This window comes from Brienomyrus brachyistius, chromosome 17, assembly GCF_023856365.1.
Source record: "Brienomyrus brachyistius isolate T26 chromosome 17, BBRACH_0.4, whole genome shotgun sequence".
Lineage (NCBI taxonomy): Eukaryota > Metazoa > Chordata > Actinopteri > Osteoglossiformes > Mormyridae > Brienomyrus > Brienomyrus brachyistius.
In genome coordinates, this window is record NC_064549.1 from 2,608,397 (window position 1) to 2,631,445 (window position 23,049).

The 23,049-nt window shown below is 51.1% G+C and overlaps 1 protein-coding gene across 1 annotated transcript; it reads left to right on the forward strand.

The window, feature by feature from the left end:
* The first annotated feature begins 156 nt into the window (after nucleotides 1-156).
* On the forward strand, nucleotides 157-20,103 carry pdgfd (platelet derived growth factor d). The gene is made up of 7 exons (XM_048981687.1): nucleotides 157-812; nucleotides 11,141-11,327; nucleotides 11,953-12,133; nucleotides 14,316-14,375; nucleotides 14,562-14,766; nucleotides 16,227-16,441; nucleotides 17,365-20,103. The coding sequence occupies exons 1-7, from the start codon at nucleotides 698-700 to the stop codon at nucleotides 17,491-17,493; spliced, it is 1,092 nt and encodes a 363-aa protein (XP_048837644.1). The 5' UTR covers nucleotides 157-697; the 3' UTR covers nucleotides 17,494-20,103.
* Nucleotides 20,104-23,049: the final 2,946 nt, after the last annotated feature.

Below are 23,049 nucleotides of genomic sequence, written 5' to 3' on the forward strand. Positions count from 1 at the left end.
CGAACGTGTTTTTTATGTTTCAGATAGTGTACATAAGAGCATAATTGTGTTTATCCACTTAAAGGAACGACAAACATCAGTGTCATTTTACACGCCAGAAAATGCACCTATAAAACGCACTGCCTGCTATAACTTCATAGGAGTTTTTATGTCCATTCTTCGTGTAAAGAGCGCTGTTTTTTTTCATCCAGATATGTCCTGCTCTGTGAAAATATTTTTCCTTGTGCGTAAAAGCGGTCACCCCGGCCCTTTCCTTTTGTTTTGCCCTAAGTGAAGTTTCCTTCGGGGTTTTATTTTCCCACTGCCGTATTTCCTAGTCGGGATCGGGAGGAGGTGGTGGATGTTTGCTGGAAAACCTCACTGCCTACGTAACTTTTACACCGGGATATCTGGATGCTGCAGGGGTCCGTTTTGCGCTCTTTAAACCAGGACTGGTGTCCCTGTGCACGTCTGTCTAACTTTATCTGGTCGGTAAAACATCCTATAAGTATTTTGGTGTGCTTTTTTCCCGACCCCATCCTATCTGCACGGGTACAGCACAGTGGCCCGCTGTCTCCTCCGTCCATCTGCCTGCAGAATATCAACCTGCGGTTTTCACAAGAGTAATTATGTGAGAAAGTCCCGAAAACTTCGCAAAGATCCCTAAGTCAGTACATCGGAGTCGGGATCCGGAGAGCCGCTCCTCAAGGGACACACGATGCAGTTTCTGGTACTCGTGGTGACGGCGGCGATCGCCGGCGCTCCGCACCGAGCCGCGGAAGCCCAAGCCCAGGCAGCCAAGGCGCTGAGAGCCGCCAATCCGCGGCGCGACGGTGAGTCCAAACCGGGCGCAAACTGAAGTTATTTATAAACCCTGGCACGTTTAATTCTGCAGGGAGATGATCGGCTGCAAACCACCGTGTTTGTCACGTATTTTCATGTTGCGGTAATGAGAGGTTATTTCTACGTCTTTGTCAAGTTTGTTATTAGCGCGGTAAAGATGGATTTTTTTCTGCGTTCAGATTTGAACAAAGTGTGTTTAACTTATTGAACTTACTGGCTCCGTTCCTAATATAAATTGTATAGAGTTTATTTATGAAAGACAGTTTAAATGTTTTGATGTCTCCATGTTTTGTATTTGTTTCTGTTTTTTTTTTTTACTTGTCCTGATAAACATACTGCAAAAGATAAATGTTTATAGGGTTATTAAAACATGCTTTATGCGTTCACGGGCACGTTATGCCTGACATTGGGATGACCTAGGAATTTGACACGTTATACGCTGCCTTTGTTATTACGTTTTAATCTGCGTGTAAAACAAAGCTTAGGTAACAAAATGAAAAAGCAGAATGAGCCCGTGTGGTCGGCCCGGGATGTCGGGGGGGGGGGCTTATCAGCGCTCCCCAGGCTCAGTCGCGGCGGCTCTGCTTCCTCACGCTGCAGCAAGTGCGCCTTTGCGCTCCTGTACATCGGGGTCAGTGAGGAGCAGCCGCCTAATAACCGTAATAAATCTACAGATACATAACAGAAATACGGGATCATATTCGTACATGCACAACTTCGCGTCTTTTTAATGGCGGTTTTTCCTCTTTTTAACATACACTTTCTCAGAGGAGTTCGCTTGTTCGGCTGTCACACTCGGTCCGTCCACAAAGGGAGACACAGCTGATCATCATCTAGTCCAGCCGTCATGGGTCCAGGGTCAGCCTGGAGGCAGCAGCTCCCAGTAACGTCTGAAAAGTCTCAAACTTATGTCTGTGCTCGTAGCAGACTTGTTTTTCCTTTGCCAGAAAGAGATGTAAATACCATTGTATCAGCTACACGTTTGGCTCCATGTGTAAATATATGGGAAGACCCGGCCGCATGATCTTTGGGGGAATGCATCCTCTGCGCTCATTTTTGCCCATCGCTGTTTCCCCCCCCCGGGGGTTTTACCTCCTCCTTTGTTGAAACTTGAATCTGTCCTTCACTTTCTGATTCTCCTGGATGTGGCGTGATTGTGCTTTTTCTCTGCAGGAGATTGTGCTGTTATGATCGTTATGCTGTCTGTATGTTACGTCCACCTGGCATCATGGAAGCTCAGCAGATTAAGCCTGTATATCCACAGCCAACAGAGATGGCGTGCACACTGTATTACACTGGTGTTCACTATTGTCTGAGGCACTAATCTGTATTTACTTTATGCTGAATATTTGTTGCAATATCCCATCAGTTCTGTGTGCTTGTTGGGATATCCTCTCTGCTCTGTGTGCTTGTTGGGATATCTCCTCAGCTCTGTGTGTTTGTTGGGATATCCCCTCAGCTCTGTGTGTTTGTTGGGATATCCCCTCAGCTCTGTGTGTTTGTTGTGATATCCCCTCAGCTCTGTGTGTTTGTTGGGATATCCCCTCAGCTCTGTGCGTTTGTTGGGATATCCTCTCTGCTCTGTGCGCTTGTTGGGATATCCCCTCGGCTCTGTGCATTTGTTGGGATATCCCCTCGGCTCTGTGCGTTTGTTGGGATATCCCCTCGGCTCTGTGCGCTTGTTGGGATATCCTCTCTGCTCTGTGCGCTTGTTGGGATATCCCCTCTGATCTGTGTCCTTGTTGGGATATCCCCTCTGATCTGTGTCCTTGTTGGGATATCCCCTCTGATCTGTGTGCATGTCGGGATATCCCCTCTGATCTGTGTGCTTGTCGGGATATCCCCTCGGCTCTGTGTGCTTGTCGGGATATCCCCTCGGCTCTGTGTCCTTGTTGGGATATCCCCTCTGATCTGTGTCCTTGTTGGGATATCCCCTCGGCTCTGTGTGCTTGTCGGGATATCCTCTCTGCTCTGTGCGCTTGTTGGGATATCCCCTCGGCTCTGTGTGCTTGTCGGGATATCCCCTCGGCTCTGTGTGCTTGTCGGGATATCCCCTCTGATCTGTGTGCTTGTCGGGATATCCCCCCGGCTCTGTGTGCTTGTCGGGATATCCCCTCTGCTCTGTGTGCTTGTCGGGATATCCCCTCGGCTCTGTGTGCTTGTCGGGATATCCCCTCGGGTCTGTGGGCTTGTTGGGATATCCCCTCTGCTCTATGTGCATTTGGGGAGATTCTCTTTGTCCTTGTTGGGATATCCAATATGGGATTTCAATATGAGGGTTCGCCAATCCTCTTTCAGTTTTGGTGGATCAAAAACATGTAAAGAGAATAAAAGCATAAAGAAGGTGCATCACTGCAAGCAGACGGGGTAACTGTGGTGTCCTCTGACATCAGCAAGTGTTTTCTTCATTTCCATAGTGTTTCATAATCCTTAATTGCCTGGTAGATGCTGCAGACTAGCCGCAGAAGGTATCGTGTAGCAGCAGGCCAGCTACACTCGGTTAACAGCCCTTGCTTGCAGGACTACCTTCCATCACTTGAATCACCTGGGGGAGCTCACCTCCGAAATCCTCCCCCCTCCCAACAAAGCGCTCCTTTCAGTCTCTGACAGTAGACCTGCTGAGTGGCATAAATACCTGGAATTTAGCCACCCTGCCGCTGCCGATGATGAGCGGGACAAACTGGCCGCTCTAGCTGGGTCTCAGGGCAGATTACATTCGGAAGGGGCCCCTCGCTGGGATTGTGTGCAGCTGCTAATGATGTGCAGGCCTGTCATTAACAGCCGTGTTGCTTTCCTACCTGCTGTGGTTTAGATCAGTGTTTGCCAACCTGGTCCTCAGGGACCGCCAGACAGTCTACATTTTTGGTCGCTTCCAGCTTCTGGGGAGGGAGCAAAAATTTGGACTGTCTGGCACTGAGCTGGGAAGGAGCAAAAACGAGAACCGTCTGGGGGTCCCTGGGGGCTGGGTCAGTAAATCCTGGTTTAGATAAATTTTCTCTCCAGCTGGGGGCAGCCCTGTTGTTTTGAGGGACGGAGCCTTTGGCCTTGTGCCAAGAGACAGTCCCTGCAGACACATTGCTGGCTGGCATGGGGGTGACGCTTGCTCCCTTCTGCCATCTCCAGTCTAATCCCTGAATCTCCCGTCAGTCAGTTCAGAAGGGAAATTCAAAGTTTCGGAGGAGAACTGATGCATATTTGTGCTGCGTGAGACTTGAAGCTGTGATGAGCGATGAGGTAGGACTCAAAACCAGACCTCCTAACTTTCTAGCACTTTCTTGGCATCCTCATGTCATGAACACAGCACGTGCGTTTCACTCTACGCTGCCGTGGTGAACGTCTGTGAGTCACTTTGCTGTGCGTATCTAGTGCCACCTTGAGTCTGGGCTGGATCGGGTGGTGTTTTGGAGATGAGTGGTGCTGTGTAGGCTGCTGCGTTTGGCTGGGCCACCTGTGACCTTCCATGCCTGCAGCACCAGAACGAGATTAATGGTTTGGTGGTTGGGAGTGTCCCAGTGGGGCGCAGGGCTGATTTGCCTTGCCCTCACTGGGTCAGTAGAGGATTGGCCCCAGATGCAGGACACAGGGTGGAGATGATGCCCTCCCTAAGGCAGTGGTTCTCAAACTCGGTGCTCGGGACTCACTGCCCTGCTTGTTTTCCAGCTATCCCTGCATGACAGGCATCAACTGAGAAGCCAATACACCCCCCACAAGACGGGGGATTAATGTCCCCCCTCCCCTTGTCAACCCTCACGCTATTCACATACCTAATTATGGCTCTCCACACGTCACCCTCTCCAGACAGTTCTGAGAAATGGGCCTTGGAATCCCCTCCCCGGACTCCTGTGGGTATTTGGTTCAGTAGCTTAGGATCAGACGTCCAGGAACGGGATCTGAGAGAGACAGGAGCAAAGTGAAGATTTAAAGAAACTGTCATTTTACAAATGGTAGCTTAGTTAGGGCTTACGGTCCCTCTGAATTGTGAGCCGGGACCAAATGGCCGACCTGTCCAATCCCCATTAGCGATCTTCACTCTCTGGCTGGCTTTGTTCCAGGGTGGCGCTGTACGTACCCCCACTGCTGGGGTTTCTCCTTTGCGGTTTCAGGAACTCCCACTTTCTCACTGGGCTATGGGTAGGTGGGGCGTTAATCAGGACCTCCCTCCACCTGTCAGGGCAAAGTATGTTTTTACTTCTGGGAAAGAGCCTGGGTCTGATGACTCTTTTTCAGTGTTAGAGTCAGTGTGAAATCAGCACACGGTCGGTACCCAGATTCCTGCCCATATCTCTGCTCTGATGTATTACTCAGGATCAGCTCTCCTCTGTAGCATTACTAGCGGCACGTGCCGCACGCGCTCAGATCGATGGCGTCCCCTGCGCTGCTGGGGGCCGCTATGATGTATAGCATGCGAGCAGATATTGATATTGCAGTAGGGGTTACACGGGGACAGAAGCCCCCCCCCCCGGTCTTGTTTACTCTGCATTTTTGCCGGAGAATTTGTTTTTCATTAAGTTGGGTAACGGAGATGGATTGTACTGTCAGCTGGGGGGGGTCCCGTGTGCCCCTCCTGACGTCTCTGATGCTTGGAGCTGCTCTGCCTGTGGGGGGGCGCGAGGTAGTGTAGCAGGTTAGTAGTTACGGGTTTCAGCCAATCACAGGAAAGGAGGTGAGGTTTTCTATCTCGCTGTTAATACACTGGCAGTGCATTTGGGAATTCGAGAGTAACAACCCTGTCAACAAGAACGCTTGACATCGGGGGTCACCTTTCTGTAGCCAAACACTGTGCCCGCCCCCCCACGCCCCTTCCCCAGCTGAAAAGGGGTATTTCTATCCTCCTTATGCCAGCAGTGAAGCTGCCAACACTCTAGTGACCCACCCTGCTCCCTCGGACGGTAGGTGAAATGGCACTTTGCTTCTTCCTTATAAGCATGTGCCGCGCTGCAGTCGTCTGTCTCGCTGAGGGCCGCGTCTGCGTCCGTAACGGGAGCGCGCCCCCCCCGTTTATCACACTGTAATGGCAGGAAGCCCTGCAGATAAGGCTGTCAGCCGCGTGTTCCTGCTGTAGGAGCGTGAGTCACGTCTGTGAGCGAGCTGCGTGCCACTGCGGGCTTAACGGCAGAACCGCACCAAAGTAACAGACCTGAGGGCGTCGTAACTCACGACTTAAAGAGGCTTTTCCTCATTTATTTACGCCGGCTTTTATCAAAGGCCTGCCTGCTGTCGGATAGCTCGCTTTCCTCACACCTGACGTAAAAGCCACCTGATATGATGCTACAGGGTGGCCAGTTCATTTTTTTAGCAGGTACTTTTATTAGAAGTGTGACGGTACATGTAAATGTTCGGTACGGGTCTTTCGGTTCAGTATGCATGTGTACCGTATAAACGCAGCAAATGCGGAACCTTTCCGCTGAGCGACATTCGGAAAGGGGCGCATGAAGTCGCAGCATGCGAGGTTGGAAGCTGTTAATGCGAATATAGTACAGATCAGGTACAGTTAAATTTCTAAATGTGCACCTTAATGGATATTTATTGTATTTTTATTTACTTGAGAGAATGTTTATTTTGATTTATTTCAACTAAGTTTTAGTTTTTTATTAGTAGGTTGCAGCAGTACTGACAGACTTTTTCTTTGAGAAAGACAGTCATACTCTGTTCACTAAACCAGTGTTTAATAAAGGAAAAAAGAAACAATTTATGTTTCGCTTCCTTACCCTCACTGCACCGAAAATGTACCGAACTGTGACTTCAAAACTGAGGTATGTACCGAACCGTAATGTTTATGTACCATTACACCCCTAACTTTTAACCAAAGCAATATACATTTCTGAGAAAGTGGGGTCAGTCGATGGAGCGATTGGGCCTTTCTCAGGGCCCCAATGTGACATCACTCTTGACCCTGGGATGTGAACCATTGACCTTCCGCTCACAGACTCGGCATCCCGATCACTGAGCCACACAGCGCTCCCTGACTCCAGTCCGAATACCTGGTGCAGTTGCTTCTGCGTCTTTGTGAAAAGCGATTCTAGTCAGCAGAGGTATATAACGCGAGGGGCCCGTCTGCCCAGTTGATGATCGCCAGTGGCTGACAGACCCCTCTGGCTCGGCCCTCATGGCCTCACTCTGATATGAGAAAGTCATCAGCTGAGGGGGGGCTGAACTCATTGAGTAGGGGGGTGGCGGGGGGGCTGATTAAACACATGTGCATTAAACTAATGATAAAATCATTCCCGGAGAGTACAGGACACCCCCGGTCTAGTAGACTTAGGAAGTGGCCAGATGAGCGAACCTTCCGGTTCCTTCCAGAGTATTCTGGGCGGAATGCTGGCGAACCCTGGTAGCAAGGTTAAGAAATGCATTCTGGACCCTTTTCCTATCCTCAGCTATGCGCAACTGCGGCACGCTAAGCGGCGGCCATGGGCCACTGCAGCAGACGTCTCTGTGGCCATGCACGACTGCAGCAGACATCTCCGTGGCCATGCACGACTGCAGCAGACATCTCCGTGGCCATGCACGACTGCGAGGAGCAGCTTCAGCGAAATAAAAACAAAAGCCAGGGTGTGACTGGAAACGGTGTGAAGCTGCAAATTAGCCGCGCTTCAGCCGCTAGCGGCGTCACGCTGGAATAGCTATTCAAGTCAAGACTAATTGGGGATGCGGCGGGACCCGTGAGCCAAATATAACCGTGTGAGGCTCACGCTTAGCGGTCGGCTTCACGTGCGATACCCGTATGTGCAAACCGCACCCTTCCCCTTTGTGCCACTATTTTCAGCATTTTATTTTAGAGCCTGTCTCCATGACGCCTAACCCAGCCTGCTTCTGCAGAGGGGCAGCTCTGATACTGGGCCCCCATAGTGCCGGGGGGGGGGGGGGGGGGGGGGGGGGCTTGGACAGCATTTCTCTCTCACACACACCCCTTGTAGTTCATGCTAACACACCAACAGCAAGGTGTCTTTCCATCACCACTGCCTGTTTCCAGGAACCTTCTACCTTTCCAGCTCTGTGGCCCACAGACGTTGGTCTTGAGCCTGTGAATGTTTCCATGACCCTCAGCTCACGTCCCCACAAAGTGCTGAACACCTTGATCTGCATGAGAACTTCATGATGTGCTTTAGCTGCAGAACTATCATCCTGCCGGACTTTCGGAACGGCTTCGCAATTTACCTGAAGTTGCTTCCTGCATCAAAGGTACAACAGCAGAATCTGTCTGGACACTGAAGTCAGATTCCTAACCCACTGCTCCCTGTTGCTCTAAAATGAGGAAGGTCCTTGATGGACACTGAACCATGAACCAAGAGGACAAGAGGATGTCTGAGTACAGTAAGAGAGCCAGAGAACACATCTGCTAACAGACCACTGACCATGAAGAAATACCTCATCAGCCTAGTGCCCCCCCACTGGTCCCCTGCCCAGTTTCAGACGAGCATCACACACCGCCCACGATCAGAGATGCAGGAAATGCGAGCTTAACAAAGCTGCTCGATATAAACATCACAGAGATGGTTCCGGAAGCCTCTGCCAGTGCCGTGGGCCGTCATGGTCCGGCAGGAGCTCTGAAAACACGGACGGACGTCACAGAGAAGCAGCTTTTGTTCCTGTGTTCCTGTAGGATCTGCTTGTTTGTCTGATAAGGACTCGGACACTGGCTGGCAGGCAGAGGAGGCCTCAGCTTTTTTGGGGGGTGGTAGGCAGGTCAATCTGCCCCCACACTTTTATCCCCGCTAAAGAAACACAGCTCCAGGATTAGCAGACAACAGGGCTTTGGAACAGTGCCGGTGAAGCAGGGCACTGATCCGGGGTCAGCGGAGATGAGTTTGGCGGCAGACATGCAGATCTGCTGCTTGGGTTCCGTACCTTGGTACCCGTCAGTAATGATACTCAGTGCAACATCACCCTTAGGGCTGCTCAACTAATCCAGTGTTTCCCAAGCCACGTTTCTGCTTCCTCTCAGCTCCCAGCGCACCTGTACCAGGTATTCGGTGTTCCTGATTGGCTGGGAGCTGGGAGGGAGCAAAAATGTGGATTGTCCAGGGTTCCCCGAGGACTAGGTTTGGAGACACTGGACTAACCCATTATAATTCTCTCCTTAACTTTACCTTGGTTCATTGGTGATGGCCGGTTCTGCATGATGTACTGGATTAGGTGGTACCAAAGTAGCACAGAACGTGATGGACTCGTGAATGACCCCCGGGAAGATTATTCATGTATCCTGCACTCAATAATGAAGATGAGGCTGGAATGTGGTTAATCTGGACACCTGGTTCTAAATCCCAGTCATCGAGCTCGACTCTGGGCTCTTCGCTTTCATTGCCGCTCACTTTTAAGGGGGGCTTTTCATTCCCCCAGGATTCTTGAATGATTTGTCCAGTTGTGCCCTCCAGCACCTTTACAGCGCCCCTGTCGAGATCTGGGGACAGCAGTGTGTGTGTGACACAAGGGGACACCGAGTGTCAGAGACAGCAAAGAGAATATCGACTGTCTCCACCGCCTCCCTGCTGTCTCACACGTCCCATCTTGCCCCTAAGCGGCTCACCCTCGCGAAGTGGTTCTTCCGAGTCACCAGTATTATTCCAGTTGTGAGTCACTATTTTACTGCTGGATTTGGGTCAAGCCAGGAAAGCGGAGCCGTTGTTTGCAAAGTGGCTGATCGACTGTTTTTCTGCCGAATCCGTGCATCGCCTGTGTGAGAGTCACATCCTGTCAGCCTGACTGGTAATGAACCTCAACCTGTCAGTCATCCTGCAGGCCGCAGGCAGTCTGCACCTGCCAGGGTTCAAATGACAAGGCAGCCGCACTTAAAAGGAGGCTGTCATCACGTCATGATAATGTAAACGATGTCATGCCATGGGGGTGGGTCTTCTAAAGGGGCACGCCGGTGAGTTTCAGGGCCTGGCATCACCGTGGAAACAGTGAGAAGCCGGCTGCAAGTTTCCTTCTGAGTGAGAACACAGAAAGAACTTATGGAAAATGAAGTATTTTAGCAAGCATCCTGCAAATTTTAGGCTGTCAGCTTCCTCTGTTTAAGGTCAGGTTACATGTAAGAGGTCAGTGACAGTCACCCCTCTGCCTTGTAGCTCTTAGCTGATCTGCCTGGATGGCCTGTTGCTGAAATACTTCCTACAGCTACCTTTCCGCTCCAAAAAAATGGAGCAGGCGGTACGCGGTCAGTGTTTTTCTGTGTTTCGGTAAAGGATTAGTGCCTGTCTGTGCCTTAGTACACAGTCAGTGTCTGTCTGTGTCTCGGTATGCAATCAGTGCCTGTCTGCCTCGGTACATGGTCAGTGCCTGTCTGTGCTTCCGTACATGGTCAGTGCCTGTCTGTGCTTCCGTACATGGTCAGTGCCTGTCTGTGCTTCCGTACGTGGTCATTGTCTGCCTGTCTGTGCTTCCGTACGTGGTCAGTGCCTGTCTGTGCTTCCGTACGTGGTCATTGTCTGCCTGACTGTGCTTCCGTACATGGTCAGTGCCTGTCTGTGCTTCCGTACGTGGTCATTGTCTGCCTGTCTGTGCTTCCGTACATGGTCAGTGCCTGTCTGTGCTTCCGTACGTGGTCAGTGCCTGTCTGTGCTTCCGTACATGGTCAGTGCCTGTCTGTTACTCCGTACGTGGTCAGTGCCTGTCTGTTACTCCGTACGTGGTCAGTGCCTGTCTGTGCTTCCGTACGTGGTCAGTGCCTGTCTGTTCTTCTGTACGTGGTCAGTGCCTGTCTGTTCCTCCGTACGTGGTCAGTGCCTGTCTGTGCCTCTGTACACTGTGTTTATCAACACTCATAAACACATACATCACATGGAACATATATTCTCACAATTGTCCTGTTTTTGTCACTTTAATATAGTATTTTATATAGTTTGCTTTGTGGCTTGAAAGAAACAATGTTTTTCTATGAAATTATTGTCTGGGATCAGAGTGGAGGCTCACCGCACTGAAATAAATGTCACCAGTGTTAACACTCTCTCTATGATAAATCGACATGGCTGAGATTTCTTTTACATCAGGGGTGGGGAACCTGTTCCATGGAGGGTTGGTGTGGGTGCAGGTTTTTGGGATGATTTCTCAATCAGCCAGTAACAGTGGGTCCCCAGGGCTGTTGAGAACCTCTGCTTTATTACTAGCTTATTGAGAGGCCATCCCAGAATCCCGCATCCACAGCAGCCCTCCATGGAACAGGTTCCCCACCCCTGATCTACATGAACATAACTTATCTGTTGCTTCCAGAGTGTCCTTTTTGTACTCCTGCCCTCCCTGCTTGTCCTTGCTTGTCTTTCCTTTATTCTAAACCCACTAATTTAGTTGTGGCCGCTAACAGACAGCAATCGCCTCATAGACTTGTACCGGAAGGAAGAGACCATCCACGTACTTGAGGAGGGACACATTCAAAGCCCCCGCTACCCCAATGGCTACCCCCGCAACGTGCTGCTCTCCTGGAAGCTGGTCTCGCAGGAAAACACTCGCATCCAGCTGGATTTCGACCGCCACTTTGGCCTGGAGGACGCGGAGAATGACGTGTGCAGGTGAGGAGTTGGGTCGGGGGCAGCAGCTAGCAAAACTCCGTGGTGGTGATGATTCCACACAGCAGATAGACTTAAATCCTCATATACAGTCATGGACTGCAGGTTTGTTGACATTATTCCACTTGAATTTTGCCTCAAGGAGATTGAGGATCATTATGGACAGAAAAACAGACAGAGAGACACTGTCTAATGTCAGCATGCCTCAGTCCCACTGAACCTGAAAAGTATTTTACCTTTAGAAAGCTCTCCTTGTGCTTCTTTATTTCTTCAGGGTGGGTGGTCCAATTTATCAAGGGCCACATGGAGGGGAGGTTGGGAAGCCTGTTGGCATGTTGAAGTGACCCTGGGAACCAATCTGGCCCACGTTGTACATCAATTTAGGCAGCATCTTCTACAAGCAGCAGACATGTAACCAGTAGGTCATAGGGTCAAAAACCCAGGGCAGGTGCTGCTGCTGCTGCAAAAAGGGGCTATTTCCTACATCCCTGGGTGTCTTGCAGTCCTGCTCACGTCGCTTTCCGGAAGCTGTAACAGAAGGATATTTTCGTGAGCTGACTGGGTGATTACACGAGAGTGGGCGCTTCTCCAGCAGCTTGTGCAGGAGGTCTCTGCTAAATCCTCACAGGTATGACTTTGTGGAGGTGGAAGACGTATTGGAGACCAGCAGCATCATCTGGGGACGGTGGTGCGGGCAGAAAGAGGCCCCCCCGAGGATTACCTCCAACACCAACACCATCAAGGTCACCTTCAAGTCAGACGACTACTTTGTGGTGAAGCCTGGTTTCAAACTCTACTACTCTCTGGTGGTAAGGGTCCGAGTGTGCTACTCTCTGGTGGTAAGGGTCCGAGTGTGCTATTCTCTGGTGGTAAGGGTCTGAGTGTGCTACTCTCTGGTGGTAAGGGTCCAAGTGTGCTACTCTCTGGTGGTAAGGGTCTGAGTGTGCTCATCCGTAACTTACTGGAACCTTCCAGTAGTGACATTCCGGCCCAGGTGGGTGTGTGTACCTCAGCCAGGGTCAAAGGGGACAGGAAGATGTGATAAATCCCTCTCCAAAGCAGTGAAGGGGTCATGACACAATGTCATAGTGGCATTTTAAGGGATCCGATTTGATCTGTAGAGGCTTCTGAACTAATAGTGCGACAGAGCAGCAGTTTGGCCGCTGATCCATCAGCCCGATGGCTGTACTGTGACACGGACCTACACCGGCGCCCGCGTCCCACCAGACGGCTCGGGGGGTATAATCAAACCGCAGTGGTCATAGCCCTCGTTTACACGGCACATGGTCACGACCCCCTCCCCCACTTTTCCATGAGTAAATGCACCCCCTCGCCCCCATCCAACCCTCCCATTGACAGATGCGGCTTCCCTACCCCGTAACCCAGCATGCAGAGGGTGTGCGATGGCAGGGCTGCATCATGGTGGGAATGGCGTGTGTCAGTGGCTGGAAGGTCCGGAGCACGTTGTGCATGCGACGCATTGCAGAAGACGATTTCTTCTTCGCACGCCTACACAATGTGCTGTCTTACAGACGACGGTGATGTAAAACACCCTCTTATCCACAAACAGACAGGTAAAGGAGCCCTTTAAGTCAAAACCAACTTCTGGAGGGGGGGCTCAGGTGACCCCGGGGGGCTGTATACCTTCGCACTCATGCCTGCCCAGAATGGACTCACTCTAACAATGAGGAGCATGAATTGCAAACGATTGAGGGATGGAAGCGACATGGAGGAGAAACATTAATGTTTTTGTCTGTCCTGCCAGTAACCCGGATTTTCCCACCCCTGAGCTGAGGGGGGAGAGGTTAACAACCAGGCATGAGCCTCCGCCAGGGGTTTCGGTCACCGAGGACAGCAGTCAGGGCGGGGTCCCGCCAGCCCCCAGCAAGCTGGGCTTGTGGCCATGCGTCACCATCTCTGGGAAACCAGTTAAACAAACTGGAATCTGCGGGCCTGTGTAATGTCGACCAGCTGCTCGCGACATTGAGTCATACGACGAGGAGGTCCCCCTGCCCTGTACCACTGGGCGGGCGGCGGTGGTCTTTCACATTATTCTTCATCGAGGCTGAAGCTGTAATTACCTTAATTAGCCTACTTGCGGTATGAGCTCTCAGGTGCCCTCTCCCGCAGAATATGTGATTATGTTCTGTTATGTGCCAAAACACAGGAAACGCTTGAGGATGACGGGTACAGAGCAGAGCTGTCCACAACAACACGGTTAAATAAGCAGTTAACTTCCCATCACGCTTTGGGCCTCAGGATGGCCAAGCTGGCCAGTTCTTTACGGTAGCATGGCTAGGAGCAGGACCTTCTACGACCAAGATGGCAGACGTCTCATGACATTAGCCTGGCAGACGACACGCTGGCATCAGCGGCTAAAGGCTGCCGTGGACGTGAGCACAGACTCCCGGAGCGTGATGTCAAGTCACCTGAGCATGGAAACCGCTGACTGAATGCACTATGAGGAAATGGCATCGTATAAAACTTCAGGACGTTTGCAGAGAGGGTATTATGGACAGGATGCCGCACATGAACATTTAAACGTCACAGCTGGGCCTCTGTTGAGCAGCAGAGTCTGTCACATGGGCAGATGAGTCACGCTTTATTGTGTGTGTGTGTGTGTGTGTGTGTGTGTGTGTGGCTCACATCAGCAGAGGCCTCCGCGTCTCACTGCTCTTACTCATGAAGGGTGGGGGCATTTTCCCAGCCTGGGTCAGTTTGCTCCCCCTCCGTCTATCAGGCAAAGACACTAATAAATAACGTAGAGACACTCAGAGGGCCCATGCCCACACTGTAATGGTGTCACCTTCCATGCTGACCACGTTCTCGTCTGTAGGGACAGCAGTGTCAGACGCATGCAGGGTGTGTGGTTCCGGTCCACACAGCGGCATCACTAAGGCTGTGTTTCGGGAAACGGGCTTGAAAGTGCATTTTAATCATACAGATAGAATGACAGCAGCCAGCGCTCAGCTACATCATCTCACCCCTTAGGATGGTGCCCCAGTCTCAGCATCTGAGAGGAACTGGGAGGCCGTCACCTTCTCCATCTCCGTGAGTGACCTGTTACTCCGCTCAAGGCTGCTTTGCTCATTGGGAAATCTTATATACCATGTACTATACCAAGCGGAATGACTCACACCTTCCGCGCTGCAGTGTCTCTGAGCGGCCCTGCCATTGACATTCCTGTTTATAACTCTGCGGTTTGTCCTAGTAATGACCCCCCTGCCGTCCGCACAGGGCCCGTCGGCACCCCCCACCACAGTCACGGACGGCCCGCTGAACGCCGTCGCCGCCCTGGATGAGACGGTCGCCACCTTCGACACGGTGGAGGAGCTGCTGAAGCACCTGAACCCAGAATCCTGGCAGGATGATATGGACGGCATCTACCGGGAGGCGGGCCACTACCGGCCGCGGGCCTATCACCACGAGCGCAGGCACAAAGGTGACGCCCCCTGTGGGCCAACCCTCCAATCCTGATCTGACAGGACACCCCCTCCCAGACTGGCTGACGTTGCCACTCATCTAATACACTCAGATCAGTGTGTTCTTGCGTGGCTCTCAGCCCAAGGCGGTGGCCACAAAACACTCAGTGGAGATTTAACAAGAGAAGCAGCCAGAGATTGAGATGATAACTGCAGTGTTTATGTTATATACTAATGCTTTATTATTATCCACAGTCAATTATGAGTGCTAATAAATTTATAAGGAAGTGTGCCAGCCCCCTTCAGGGTGGGAGGGGACAGAGACGGGGGGGGGGGGACAGGGCAGCGCTAAGCAAACAAACACAGAAACAAGCGGGATTATGGTAATAATACTTTAGTGAGAAAGACATTCTCTTCCGCCTGCCCCACGCCTGACAGGCAGACACTTATATAGGTGAGTGCAAGCTTGGTAGCAAAGGGCAGCCACAGTGCACATGGAGCTGGGGGTTAAGGACCTTGCTGAAGAGCCCAGGGACATGTGACTGTATGGCCTCCGGCACAGAGGCTTAGTCCACCGAGCCACGCGCTGCACCCCAGGAGTAGAGAGTGCAGAAATCGGGATGGAGCAAAAGTTACTGGAAGAGAAACAGAGGCACATGCAGCGTAGTGAGACCCAGGGCGACTTGGGGGCGTCATTTCAGAATCTCACAGCAGTGTCTAAGCTGGGACTCGCCAGATCTCCTCAGAACAAACCGTAAGCCCGGCCCGTAACGGCGAAGCTCGCTCGGCACGTTAGGGAATCCCGAGGAGCAGAAACCGTGTTGATTCTTTGCCGAGAGAAAACAAAGCACCGCGAGGCAGCTTCAGCGGAGTCTGCTCAGCTCGCAGTCCCGGCCCACCCCCAATCCGCCAATCCCCCAACCCCCGGCGTGGTGGCCAATGAGACCACAGCTGTCTCCGCAAATATTTGCCGTTGGTGTACACTTTTGGTGAGTTTTACAGTCAACAGGAAACTACAGACAATCAACCACCACCCAGCTCTCCCATGCAGATGCTGACGGATATCACTGTGGATGGAGAAGTCCTTCTAAATACTGTTTCAGAGAGATGAGGAGATCAGTGACCCTCTGCGATAATGAGGTCCTGACCTCCCTGGTCCACCAGACGAGGGCTTCCGGGCACAGGTGTGGGGATGGTGTTTCAGGATTATACCAGTCGCCTGGAATCTGCTCACACATTTCTGAGTGACTAATTTATGTCCCACAGAAGATAACGTCACAGGTACCTTCAGGGAAAAAAGCAAAGGTCAGAAATGTACGAGCAAAAAGTGACCCTGTCTGTGAAAACAGTAAAGCCCACCTTGCGTTACAGCTGTCTTTCTGGGGGGTGCTGGGATCAGGGCACTTGGCCAAATAGTTGGTAAAATATTAACATGTATAAAAGTATAAGAGAGCTGGTTATGTGTCTCCTGCCCCCACAGTGGACCTGGACCGGCTGAACGAGGACGTGAAGCGGTACAGCTGCACCCCCCGGAACCTCTCCGTGAACCTGCGGGAAGAGCTCCGCGCAACTAACGCCGTCTTCTTCCCACGCTGCCTGCTGGTGTTGCGCTGTGGCGGGAACTGTGCCTGTGGCACCTCCGGCTGGAACAGCTGCAGCTGCAGCCCCTCCAAGACCTCAGACAAGCTGTACGAGGTGCGGCCGCCACTCACAGCGCCCCCTACTGACGGGATGTTATCGCCGTCGTGTAATGAGCGCAATTCAGGCTTCGATCACTTTGAGCATTCATGCCCCCCCTCTCGCGCGGACTCCATCTCGGCTCGTTATCCAAACATGGGTCCTTTAAACCTCCCACTGCAAACTGCCACGACCTGAGGGTCCAGAATCCACACCTTCATGTCGGTCTCCCCAGCGCTGACACCATGTGAACCTGAACACAAGATTAGACTATCACCAGCATCATGTCGGTCTACCCAGCGCTGACACCATGTGAACCTGAACACAAGATTAGACTATCACCAGCATCATGTCGGTCTACCCAGCGCTGACACCATGTGAACCTGAACACAAGACTAGACTCTCACCAGCTAACCAGTATCTGAAATCATCTGTAAAGATGCTTCTGTATGTTATCGGTGAGGAAAGATGAGGCAACGCCTCACAACCCAGCAGTAACTGCTAAAGTTATACTGGGACTAATGGCGAAGAGGTGGGATTAAACATCTTTCTGGCCCGGACCCCCAGGAAAGGGTCTGACGGACTTTATCATGTCACATACATCAGACTCGCATCCCGTGAGGCTTGTCTCTGCCGCAGCCGACATGCGTTTCAGGGCAGCGCTGCACTGTATGGGACGTTCTTCTGCCTGGGAAGACCCTCAAAATGGCCACCTGCTGAATGAATATCCCTTAAACCAGTGTGTCTGAAAGCGGAGCTAATCGCCCCTGCTGGCAGATCTGCTCTCAGGCCTTTTCAGGATCGGGGGGGGGGGGGGGGTCCAGGCCCAGGCCCATTGGTCATCGGTCAGTTCCATCTGACTTCACCAAACCATCTGACTTCCCTCCCAAAAGCATATACTAACCAATCCGCTTGTCACACCCTTCACCCCCTCCCCCCAGGTGCTGAAGTTCTCCCCGGAGCCCAGCTTCTTCCGGAAACGAACCCGAGCCCAGTGGGTCCTGGAAGAGATCCACCTCCAGCACCACGAGCAGTGCGACTGCGCCTGCCACTCCCGGCCGCCCCGGTGAGCAGGGCATGCTGGGAGACCCCCCCCCCAGCAGACTTTCACGGCGCCCTCTGCCCCTGCAGATCGCTTCTCCCGGGCTGGGCGATGCAGACGGCGTCTCCCGCGGTTCCCCCTGAGAGCTCTTTGGATCGGTCGCAGTGTGGCGCTTTGTAACCTCTGTCACGTGCGTGTCTGAGGGCTTCCCGGATAATTGAATGCATAGTCTGTCCGTGCGATCGAACTCTAAGACAATAAAGTCTCGCCGAAAGCATCTCACGATTAATACGCTGCCGCTGGGAAGCAGTAATATTTATTTCATTACTTTGGCATTCTGCAGTAGTAAATTACACTTCCTGTGTGCCTGTCTGTCTTCTCAGGTAGGATACTTACAGCCTGTGTGCTGGGTCGGCCCCCCCCCGCTCCGGCGCTCGCCTCACACATCAAAGGCGAGCTCATTAGAGGTGCCATGTTTCTCACGAACGTTCAGCATCCTAAGCAGATTCCCAGGGAAACATTTCCTCATACAGCATTTGGATTCGCTTGACTCTGAATATTAATACCGACGCCATAAAATATTCAAACTCTAAGACGTCCACTTATTTATTGTCAGTTTTTCACTGCCACTTATCCAGGGTCTCCACATTTTACAGTTCGCTACCAGATATTTTGTTTTATAGGAAGTAGTTGATATTTCTGTTAAACATTCCAAAACCTCAAAACAAATTGACTCTCTTTGTTGTTTCCTGGTAGGATTTCACCAGCGGCTCCTAAATCTACCTTCCCTCAGGTTTGTTTTGGTTATGAGTTGAGCTTCTTATCTAGATTCGCAGTGACCTGATAGGAACGATCCGTTCGTAGTAAAAAAAAAAAAAGGGAGCCGCTCGTTGGTGCCTCAGAGAATGATGCTGCGATTAAAGGTTCAGGGGTAGAAGAAGAGCAGTGAGCAAACCCTGCAGCTGAGGGGAGGGGCGGTAGCTCCCCCTCACCCCCAAACCATGGCCCAGCTGCAGCCTGCCAGTCAGTGTGAGCCTTCGTTTCAGTGGGAACTGGGAGGTCAGGCCTCGGGCTGTTACTGGATGTGCACCTCCGGTTTTTATGAGACGAGAGGTCATTAACACTGCGTGCCTTACATTGAGCGGGGAGGTCTGGTGCTAATTGGTGAGAGTGTTAATAATGATTAATGGTGTAGCTGGAAAAAAGGACCTCAGCCTATGTTAATCATGAAAGAGAATAAGAGATAAGATGCCTCACTCTACCTGCCCTCCCTCTTCAGCTCAGCTAACTTCTCCAAAGCCCTGCAGTTCAGTTAGTCCATTAAGGTCAGCTGGCCGTCGCTGCTTCTCTCTCTCCCTCCTTGGCCGACTCCTGCGAAACATGGACCCTGGGCATCCTGGAGAGATGTTTGAAACCAGCGTGGCAAACAGAAGAGGAACATGAAATATGTAATATGTCATCATATGTGTCGAGAGGCAGCTGGCTCTCTTGCGACTTGCGCGTGAACAGACGGTTTACGGGACAGAACGCAGCCCTTATGCTTATACATGCGGCCCACCTGCATGTGCGTGTCGTCCTGCTTCTGTCCGCGAGAGCAGTGGGCAGATGGAGCCTCTGACAGCCTCTTCCCTGCCTTAGACACACAGGCGTCCGCTGCTTCCCTTTAGAGGCATTTTCACCTGTGCTTTTTGCTCGTTCCCTGTAAATGGGACCCTTCGCTCTGCCTACACATGTAACACAGGCAGTTGTAGGCCCCTATTTTTTGTCGCGCCCCCCAGAATAATAGCTTTTCCTAAAACCATTTAGCAACTTTCCACATACATTTTGGATTTTCTTGTACATTTCGTTCCTCTGGTGTGACAGACTTTACAGGGGGGCTCCCTCCTCCTCTCTGCAGATTTACTCGTGGGGGGGGGGCATCCTGTATTTCTTCAGGGGTCCCTCTAAGGGTAAAATCGTAGCGTCGACTCCTGATAACTGCTAATTAAAATGAGCCCCGCATGTTGTCCAAAGCACAACTTTTTGACAAAGGAAATTTTGGGGACTCCTGTGCCGCACTCAGCCTGGCCTGTTTGACTTTCTGCCCTGCGTGTCGCTGTCTTTAGGGTTATTTACGCCAGAAATGCCGTTTACTATATATACTTCTTTCCCACTGGACCCCAGGAGCAGCTACTCTCCAAAAACCTTTGCGTGCTTTTTTTTTTTGTAAAAAAATAAAGAAATCACAAAATTGCTCCTCCCAAACAGGCAGCCCCCCCCAGTGTTAAACTGAAACGCTTTTAAGTTCACGCTGCCATGTCTTGCCATGAGCCTTTGTGTTACTGTGAAATCCTTGGGAAGCCCTTGAAAAACAGCAGCCTTGTTAATCATTTATTCAGTATCTCATCTTTCATTAAAGGCCCCAGCTTTTTGTGATAAATAAAACAAGCTTTCTCATGTGCAGTGCCAGCCAGCCTGCCGCCGATTTCACATGCGTTTCCCACAAAGCCGCTTCTGCTCCGATCGGCGTGTAAACAGACATGCTTGTAATTAGTGCTCCCTGTCTGATGGAATGTAAAGATTGCTCTGTGATGAAAGGGAATGAGTGGAGAGATATTTTTGTTATAAAAAAAAGCAGTAAACGAGTGTATAAAACACAGTCATGGCTGTCGAGTGATTTTTCTGCCTCTTTTCAGCTCTTACCTCCAAAATGAAGCGACGTCACACCAAAATGATGCAGGTGGGGTAATCAGTGTTGGGTCCAGATTGAACCCAGCAAAGAGCAAAGCGTCACCTTACTGGGCTCATCTATTACGCTGCCATTACCTCACACTCATCTCTCAGCAGCTGTGGGGGCAGTGTGCAGTTCAGCAGCTTAGGATGTTGTCCTGTGATCGGAAGGTTGCTGATTTAAATCCCAGGGTCAGCAGAGTGATTTCACTGTCAGGCCCTTCAGCAAGGTCCTTAACGCCATTTTGTTTGGGGACTGATTGACCCAGCATTTCTCAAAAAAGCATCACTTTGGACAAAAGAAAATTATTTTTAAACAACCAGCAAAGCCAGGCCAGAGGTCCCCCGTGCATCTGGCTAATGGAAGTTAGCGCATTAAAATCAATATGCTTCAGGCTATGGCTCTGACACAGTGCCTGAGTCAGGTCCCAGCACCCCGACACCCAGGGCAAGGCTGAGTGATGCGTGAAACGTGCAGGAGATTCAGACCCACCTTGCTCGGTGAATTCAGGTCCCCCTGGTCAGGAGATTCAGTCTCCTCTGGTTGACACATTCAGAACCCCCAGCTGGGTATTTTCAGTCTGCTCTGCTTGGCAGATTCAGACCCAAATGGTCAGGGGATTCAGACCACCCTGGTCAGCGGATTCAATCCCAAATGGTCAGGGGATTCAGACCACCACAGTCAGGGGATTCAGAACCCTGCCGTAGTCCAGGGTTTAAGTCCTCCAGCTTTTGGGTCCAGCTGTACCTGTAGCCCAGAGAGAGCTTTCAGTCAGGGTGGTTAATAAGGCTCACTCCATGCGACCAGCACAAAAGCATCCCATGGCGTCCACAAGCTGGACTGGGGTCTCTGTCACTTTGTGTGTGTGTGTGTGTGGGGGGGGGGGGGTTACAGAGTTTGTGTTTTCACTGGGATTCCTAACCTAACGGAAGACCTGAGCAGAATGGGAAGATGCCAGTCGTGACTCGCCCTGGCATGGGCCTGCAAATATGTGCTGAATCCGAGGCTATTGGAACATTCCGGATCCCGGTGGAAGGGGCTGACATTACCACCTGCTTCCGGGACGCTGTGCCTTTCCATTCCTGCTTCTTGCTTTTTTCTCTCTCCTTCTTTACGAAGATTCAGAACCCAAAACACATCAAAATCGATCCTGAGAGAGTGACCCTGATCTATGCTTTCATATGCAATATCAATCACATCTGTACCGGACAGAGTGTAACGCCGTAAAAGGTGCTGTGCATTGCTGGGCGTACTGCCCCCTGCTGGAGACCATACTGCCAACGGCATCTGCTCCCTCTTTTCCACAGCTTCACGGAAGTAAATCGTTATCAATGGCGATATTTTCCGCAAGTTCCCCTGTCTTACAGGAACTGGAACAACACAATAGAGGCACACACCAGTTCATGCAAGTGGACAGAGAAATACTTTTACATTTATTATTAGTTCAGTTAAAAAGAAATGTCATGTGGTGGTCTTTTTAGCTGCTAAGAACATCGCTCTTCTCGACATGAAACAGCTGAGCGGTTAAGAGTGGTTATGTTAAAAAGCATGTGAATTTTCCATTTTCGTGCGCACTGCTTAAATCGCTGCAGTAATGCTCTCTTAAGCCAGGCAGAGAAGTGAACAGCAGCAGTGCTGAGTCACTGGCCTGCCTTTTAAAATGGACTTCACTGCAACACTGAGGACTCTCTCCAGGGAAATCAGGGCTAATGAAGTAAACGAGATGCAACTGCTTTTCTCTGACAACTGAAGAGCTAAATATAGAACCTAACAAGCCACAAAGGGAATCGATTGACGAAATCCTCAGGGCATCCGGTTAATTTTTCCAGTGAGTTCCAAGGATATGGGAATGCAAGGAACAATCCTTTGGGTGTAGGAAAAAAATCCCGAAAGAGATAATCACACACATAAAACCTTGTGGGTACCTGCGAACGCTGATTCTGAGGCTTAGTGTAATTATTCACTGTGAGCTCAAGGCTACCACAGGCTACCAGGCTAATTCTACATCTGATAAGCCTGTGAAAATGGGTTTGCTCAAATGGTACAGATTCTTGCAGAGTTCAGGCATCTTGAAGTATTTTCCTCGCTCTAAGCCTTTGGGATTTCCTCTCATTTATCTGTAGTTTTTATATATATTTCCTCACCACGCAGAACTTTAATTTTCACCAATGGCTTTAAAAACGAGGGGAGGGGGGATTAAGTTCGCCTGCATCGGGAACCTTCTCCAGTGGCTTGCTTTTTCACGCCAGCTGCAAGCTTCATTCCCTGAGAGCAAAGAAGCCAAACTCAGGATGATCCCAAACAAAGCGACGTGATGAGCAGTTTCGGGTTGAGGAGGGTGGCACTCGGAAGACGCCAGAATGCGCGGCGAGTGTCTGGCCCGTCACCAGCCAATCTGTCTGGCTCTCGGTGGGTTTTCAGCTGCTTCCTTATCACCACTGCCCTCCTCTGCGTGCTGACTGCCAGTCACCGTCGCTAATGCGGGAAATCCGGCAGCATCCCTCTGCTGCTGGAATAAAGGCACTCTCAAATAACTCAGAGGAGGGCCTTGCAGTGGTGTGGGCCCTTTAAGGGAGGATGAGTCACTGAAAGACAAACCCGGGGCCATGGCTGCAGGGGCTTGGTGAGTCACTAAGGCAAAATGAGATTTATATTCCCCTTTTTCATTGGCTACATCATCTGGAGTGGGCTTGGACCCAAAAATGTGCTGGTGTCACCCTCTTCGAGTACCACCAGCCCTAGGGACATCCAGTGGGCCCCGTCTTTGACCCAGGCAGGTCAATAACCCTTCAACTTCCACTGCAGAGAATAGTCCAGACTGGCCTGGTTCTGGGAAAGCTGCTGACACAGGGTCACGTGTCACGTGTGTCACCG